This window comes from Nestor notabilis, unplaced genomic scaffold, assembly GCF_000696875.1.
Source record: "Nestor notabilis isolate BGI_N333 unplaced genomic scaffold, ASM69687v1 scaffold4644, whole genome shotgun sequence".
Taxonomy (NCBI): domain Eukaryota; kingdom Metazoa; phylum Chordata; class Aves; order Psittaciformes; family Psittacidae; genus Nestor; species Nestor notabilis.
The window spans coordinates 16,174-23,608 of record NW_009924122.1 but is presented as its reverse complement, the minus strand read 5'-3'; the positions used below and the strand labels follow the sequence as shown (position 1 = coordinate 23,608).

The window sequence follows — 7,435 nt, the reverse complement described above, 5'->3', positions numbered from 1 at the left end:
TAATCAGCTTGGGCTTCCAGAGCCTCCTCCTCGGGAGCAGGAAAGGCCGTGGTGCGCCCTGGTGCAAATGCTCCCAAAGCTGCACACACACCCCCCTTACCAATCATTAATCACCGCCGGGCCAGCAAGGAGAGCAAGCGGCAGGAAAGGCCGAGTGTCTGCACCCGTGCGGGAGCAGCGGGAAGCAGTGCTGGCCGGTTCCCTGTGGCGGCAGCTCGCCCTCCGACCACCCTCCGCTGGGAGGCCCCGTGGAGGTGTCCAGACCTTCATGCGCTGCCCTTTCCTTCAGGAAGGTCACTTGGACCTGGGCACGTTTGCCTGTGGCTGCGAGCTGCTGGGTACGCGTGAGGCGGGACCCCTGAAGAGAAGCTGCTGCCTGGTTGGCACCACGGTCTCCAACTCTTCGCCATGCGGCACAAGGCATTTTGGAGTGCCCTGGAGTACACCTGCCGACTGCTGGGCATCTCCACTGCAGCAGGTAAGGGCAAGCTCTCTCTTTCTTAGGCTCTAAAAGGCACTGAGTGGGTGTGGGGACCCCTGAGCTGTCTTCCTGCCTTTGGTCAGGTGCAGCCACTGTCCCATACTACGAGGAGAGAAGAAAACTTGCTCACTTTGGGATGCAGGGAGGGAGAGTGCTGGGTCCCTGGCCAAGCTCTTTGCAAGTGCTATGGGAGGCACAGTGAGACATCAGAATGGAAGAGCCAGCACTCAGTAGGGCAGAGGACAAGCTAAAGCACAAATGGAGAAGAAAACTACATTATGTTTTCGTAAGACAGACATGGACACAGGCAAGATGTGAATGAGACCGAAAAGCAAAATACTCATGGCTGTGCAAAACTGCCAAGCTGCTCTGTGGGATGTGAAAAAGGAGGAGCACGTTGTGCTGTGCACAGTGAGATGTCCTGAGCTAGGCAGGATGGAGAGGTCCGAGCCATCACAGCACAGTTACTGTCTAAGTGCTGCTTTACGTCTCTAGCAACCTGTCAGGGAGCAGGCTCAGGAAGCAGTTCAGGTTATAGCTGCAGTTCAAACATCGTAAAGTCACCCACCTGGCTAGTTACATCCTCTCACCCGGTGCCCGGGGCTGTTTGGGACCAGTGTCCTCTGGGTTTGGTGACACATCCAAGTGCTTGGTTTCAGGTGAGATGCAGGTGTTTTGAGCTGAATGTGTCAGGCACAGCAACTCACCCAGAAGGACTCAACTGTGATGGATGATCCCCTCACATGGGACATATCTCTGGATGGGATGTGAGAAAGCAGCTAAAGCAGAGAGCCCAGGTTCACTCTGGCACTGCTGCTGACTCACTGTTACAGGACAGGACAGACAGCGCTGTCCACCTCAGTTTCCCCATCAGTAAAGCAGAGATCAAAGTGCCTGATTTGCCTAAAGGCTAGAGGTGTGAACCTGAGGTTCCTGGTGAGAGGTGACTTGAAGTGGTACCTGTGGTTCCTGCGTCAGGCCCCTGGGAATCACAGGTTCAGACGCTGCAGAGTAGGTCGCAGCAGGCTCTCCTACCTTCGAAGTTCCTTTATCAACTGCAGGCAGACATGAGAGACACTTTTCTCGAGTGAAGGGCTAAGTAAAGAGCACACAGGTCAGCTGAAGAGAGCATGGGTACTCCGTAACACCCAAAGCTCAGCTGGGACACTGGAGGCTGTGCTCTGGAATGTGCTTTAAATGACTGATAAGAGGCAGAGATTTGAGTCTCTCAGTTCATACAAACGCACAGTAGATAAGTGCATATCATGAGGAGACTGTAACAGGTAGGAGCTGGGACACAGCTTTAACCAGCAAATGCAAATCTCTTCCTTCCTTCATCCTCATCTGCCTCAGGCCCACATGAGCCCCATGTTAGTCATGTTCTCTGTTAAAGCTCCAAGGAAACTCACAGAGACCTTCCTGGAGGAACACATGAGCTTGTTGCCATGGGAAAACTAAAGCTAGACCAGCAAAATTGGAACACTTTGGAAGTGTCTTAGTGGAATATAATCTCTCTCTCCTGGTTGTTTTCTTGCCATCATTTTGCATCATCTGCACCTCTTTCTATAGTTCTTCTTAAAATGAGTAGTGTAGTTGTCTTGCTGCTGAGCATCACAGAGCATAGACATCTGCACTACTGATCTCTGCTTTTCCATAGCTCTGATGCGTTCCCAGTATCACCTGTCTTTTCCAAAAGGCCAGTGAAGAATGGGAAGTGCCTGTGTTTTATTCTATGTGTCTCAGTGGAGTAAGAAAACAGCTTGATGCAGTGTTTAGTGCCTGATGAGGTGTGTGAGGTTTTTGCATGAAATGGAAACCATGCAGAAGAGAATCCCACGGGAGGGGAGAGTGCATCAGCCTCACTAATTGAGTCTGAGAAGGCTTGGCCAGCTCCATAAGCTGCTTGTAAACACAGAAGGTTACCCACATGATACAAACCTCCCTTCCCCCAAGGTCTTGAAGGTAATGGATGTCTGCAATGGTGGGACTACAGGGTTTCTTGTGAGAAATCAGACAGCCCTGCCATCAGCAGACCCTCATGGCAAGTTAGCAGAGAGTGATCAAACAGCCCTGCCATTCATTGCATTGTTTGGGGTATCTCTGTGGCTCAGAGGTTTTAGGCCTTGTGATTTCTGCATCTAGGAGAGAGTCCTTATTTAATTCTTAATTCTCAATTCTCATGCTTTCAACCATTTAATTCCTAATCATGTGCCTTCAGCCACGTGGTTTGGATAAGATCCAAATCAAGGCAGCAACTAGTCCAAACAAACACGTCCCTTGGCTTTTTTCAGATTCTTCATCCAAACAGCTTTGTGGATAAAGCAGAAGCTGTGCAAAATAAGGAAACCTCCACATCCAGAGCAGAGACTCGAGTGTAACAGCCAAGCTGTTGAATTCTGCATTCATCCATAGGGAATGAGTGAATGAATGAACAAACTCCACATTTGTAGGAAAGGGTATTAAGAAGGGTTCTCAGTCACGAGACAGTAAAGGACAATACTTTGCATGTAGGATTACACAGCTCACACAGCTTCACAGCCCTTCGATGAGACTGATTTCCCTGTCCTTCTCCTTGGGGCTGGAGAGGTAGCCTCCATGGAGGAGGGTGGTACATAGTCCCATGCTTTCACCCTGCTAAGAGGGACTAGCATTGCAGGTGATACAGAGTGGCTTTGGTCAGCCCAGGTGGGAGAGCTGCAGGCTCAGGTGCAGACCCTCAGCACTGACCCCCCTCACAGGCATCACTGACACTGGTCTGCATCCCTGTTTGGGAGCCTGGTACCCTTCTCCAGCTGGGGCAAACCACAGCTCAGAGAAGCCAACTGGCACCCCAAGCCTTGGCCAGTGTGCATTGAGCAGGACCAGCAGTAAACTTCCTGAGCACCAGCACAAGGCAGGAAGATGTGGAGACATCAGGTGAGCACAGGAGTGCAGTGACTGCCAAGACCAATGCCTTGGCCATGAAACCCAGGCTTTGCTCAGCTCCACACTGCTGGCACTTGTGTGCTATGACCAGCACACTGACCAACTTGCTGCAGCTAGTGTGAGGCACTTTATTTTCATTCCATATTGGAAATAGTCTTGTGGGGAACTGAAGCATGTTGAAGGAAATTTTCCATTCCTGAAGCTATTTGCCCCCAACAGCCAGTCCAGTGAAGATTTTAGCCTTGCTAATACTCTTAATCCTCCTTACACTGACTCCCCAGTGTGCTGTGCTAGCCTGCGGCACTGAGGGGATGTTCATTCCATGTTTTTAATCTGCCTGCTCCAGTTATATGTTTTTCTGTTTGGCTACCAAAGGATCTTGGTGCCATGGCTACAGCCCTTTAGGAAGGCAGCCGACATGGTTCCCCTGTCCTGCTGCTGCCCTGCAGCTGCATGTTGAGTGCAGCAGGCTTGGGCAAGCAGAGAGGGCAGGGGAGTGAGGAGACATGGCAGAGAGGTCTGAGGTGGCAGAGGATGGGGCACTGGGAGGGAAGTGCCTGTGGCAGCCGTGATGGAGCAGCGTGGCACGGGGTGGTAGGGGCACAGGACACTGGTGCTCACCTCCCACAGCTCTCCAAGGTGAGCTGGTATCCCCAGAGCAGCTCTCAAGACTGCTGTGATAGGGATGCAGCTGAGATGGGTTTCTGGGCTGTATGTCAAGGCCAGCATTCAGCTCTGGCCCCCCTGGGCTGGTGTATCAGCATGAATCACTGTTGCTGGCAGTCCTAATGTGCTGCACAGGCTGAGAGGAGCAGCCTTGCCAGTCCCTGGGGAAGCCGGGGCATCGATCCTGGGAGCTTGTAGGGCACCAGAGAGTCGGGAATCAACCCTGCAGTCAGCATCTCTCCTACCTTCTCTTTCTAGTGCTGATCGGTGTGGGCGTAGAAACTCTGCAGCGAGGACAGTTCAAAAGCCTGGCTTTCTATCTGCTGTGAGTATTTTTGACCTTCAAGTCAGAGCTGGCAGGGGTGACTCATTCGACCCCTCCACTGTATGTAGCACCAGGCTAGTTTGCAACAGCAGCAGTGAGCAGTGTCCGAGGCTTTGGGGAATTCAGGTCTCCAGGTTTCAGCAAAGTAAGTTATTTCTGTTAGACAAAGTGATGCTACTGCATCACCCATGCTACTGCAGACTCAGGCAGGCCAGAGGTGACACTGGCTGCAAGCTGACCCCCTGGGGACAGAAGGGCTTTGAGCTCTCCTCCACAAACCATCTGAGCAGAGGGTGTTCAGACCCAAGCACACAGACTTTGCTGTGATCTGGATAGGCAATCCTGGCCCTCTTTTCCCCTTCTGCCAACTGGAGAGCATACTTTAGCCCATCCCTGTCCCTCTGACAGCTCCACCTTTCAGTTTTTCAGGGGTTGCAGTTACTGTCTGTGAAGGCTGCTTCTTTATCAGTTTGTTCCTGGAGATGTGCTTCACGTGAGTAGACCCTGTCCAGTCTTCTCCAGCCTTGGTGGGACCTCCTAAGGTAACTTGCCCTTTACAGGCGACATCAGACCTAGCTGAGCTGCAAGTGCCAGATCAAAGGTCCTGCCCCTAATGCCATGACAAGTGCAGTCAGACAGGGGGGAGGTAAGTGGGGCCATGTCCACAGCCAATTAAACCTGTGTTTTAAGAAAAGCTTATACCATAATTTGCTGAGCAACAACAAACCCTGGTCTGCAGCATCTGCTTAACACACAGTATAAAGCCCTGCAAGGTACTGGCATTGAGGGAAGAGCCAGATCCCCAGGGTGAGCCGCAGCTCCTTCCAAGAGACAGTGCAGAAGTTCAAGTTAAAATGTAGAAAATCCTTATGTACTTCTCAGAGGCTGAGAATTTTTGCTGTCTTTTAGCATAAACTCAAAAGCCCTGATACCTTAGAGGCAACATATTAGTCCAGCTAATAAGCATTCATCTAGTAGCCAAGTGGGCAAACACACCAAGGAGAGAAGGCCTGAGATGGTGACCATTGGCAGATGTAGCCCCTGGCCTCTTCTGCCTATGCGAGAGGCTCAGGCTTTGCTTACCTTCCCTGACCAACACAACAGCTCCCTGGAAAACCAGAGTGAGGATCTGCACATCTAGATGGGGGATGGTTAGGTTCAATTCTTCTTACCTTGTGCCATGTGCCCCATCCCACAAGGACCTCTGTTTCTCTCTCCAGATATGAGCCTGACTCCCTGGCGCAGGCCTGCTGGAAGCGAGCTAGACGCCCAGGGAGCTTCCAGAAATTCCTGGGGTACACACTTCTCTCAGTGGCTTGCTTCCTGCATCCTGTCCTCATCTGGCACGTCACCATTCCTGGTGAGGAGCCCATGCTGGGCTGGGGTGTGGTGCAGATAGAAGAGCAGCGTGGTCTGCTGAGGACCAGAGAGGGTGGGGATGCGCAAGGTGCTGGTCCAGTTGTAGATGGTGCTAAGCTAGCTAGGCCAAGCACTTTGCCTTGTCCCAGACCTAAGCCAACATGGTTTTCTCCCCAGGGTCCATGCTGGTGCTCACTGCCCTGGCCTTTTTTAGCAAGAGAAGGAAGAGCGCAGGGCACAAAGAGACACATCCCGAGGCAGGCCAGTATGTGGACCCTTCAGCCACTGTTGCAGCACCAACCATTGCTGGTGACACTGAGCAGACCTACACCTTCCACGGGGCCCAGAGGGAGCAGCACCGTTCACTGCTGGGCCACATGAAGAGCATTCTGAAGGGCAGCAAGGACAGAAGCACAGCTCCTCCAGCAGCCCTGCCAGCCCCACGCAAGCAAGTGCACTTCCAGGAGAAGGTGGTGCAGATCATCCCCTCTGTCAGTGAGAGCTTCGAGGACATGGACAGCGAGGCTGAAGAGACCACATCAGACACGACACCCATCCTCACCCCACCCGATGTCCCTGTCATCCTCTCTCCCCTCAGCACCACGGGCCTTTTTTGAGCCCCCAGCAGGAAGGAGGATGGGACAGAGCTGCTACCCATGACACTGGCATCTTTCCCTGCCACTCCAGCAGCCAAAGTGCCCTGAGAAGTGGCCTTCCTTGCACTCCCTGCCTCCTCTTCAGGGGGCTGCCTGCCCTACATGGTCCCACAACTTATGACAGAGCCAGTGGTGGTTCCCAGCCCCTGCAGCGCAGTGCCCAGGAGGCAGGTGGTGGTTCAGCCAGGGTAGTGCCAGGACAGTAAGGTTGCTGTTCCCGTGGCCTCACGCATGGGCTGCACCCCTTTGTGAGGCTCTGATGTGTGTTGCACTACACATCAGAGCTGCTGCTCCTGCCTAACATCACAGCCGTGGTGTGTGCCTCCCATGAGGCAGCAGCAGGCAGGAGGAGGGGAGACCACCATGTCCGCAGGGCAGCCTCTGCTGGCGGCAGTTGTCTCCCTCCTGCTCTTGCTGCACAGTGAAGAGCTCAGGGCTGGGCCACATTCAGCACAGGTCACGTTCAGCACCTGCAGCCTGCAGGTTCCCTCACAGCACCTGCCCAAGCTGCAGCAGGCCCAGGGCATCCCAAATGTCATTTCAGAGGTGAGATGAGACCAAGCACATGCCTGGGGCTAGCACCTGCTAAGTGCACTCCCCTGAAACACACTCTGAGCCCACCAGGGAAATAACCTCTGGACTTGGAGACACCTATGGAGGAGCAAGGACACTGGGGTTTTCTCATGTCCCCTGCCTGGACAGCCTTCTTGAGTTAGAAGAACTTTGGGATGATGTGGCAGCTCAGGTGATGAGATTCAGCACCATGATAGCACAGCAGATTCTGTGTAACTCCCAATGTGATTTAATTATGGGCCCCAGGGGGCAAAGGCAATAATAAAAGTTACAACACTGTCCCACTAGTCCCCTCTATGCCAGCTCTTCCATGAACCCTTCACCTCTGGCTTAGTCCTACCATATTTTCTGCTCTTTGAGGACCATCCACATATAATCAGGCATTTCTCTCCTGTTCAGCTTACCGCTTGGCTCTCTCCCACCAGAGGACTAAGTTGTACTGCTTCCAGA

General features: G+C 52.9%; 1 protein-coding gene across 1 annotated transcript; it reads left to right on the top strand.

Annotated features, from left to right (window-relative positions):
* The first annotated feature begins 408 nt into the window (after positions 1–408).
* Positions 409–6,373, top strand: TMEM72 (transmembrane protein 72). Its single transcript, XM_010012468.1, has 5 exons — positions 409–478; positions 4,331–4,397; positions 4,819–4,890; positions 5,618–5,757; positions 5,934–6,373. The coding sequence occupies exons 1-5, from the start codon at positions 409–411 to the stop codon at positions 6,371–6,373; spliced, it is 789 nt and encodes a 262-aa protein (XP_010010770.1).
* Positions 6,374–7,435: the final 1,062 nt, after the last annotated feature.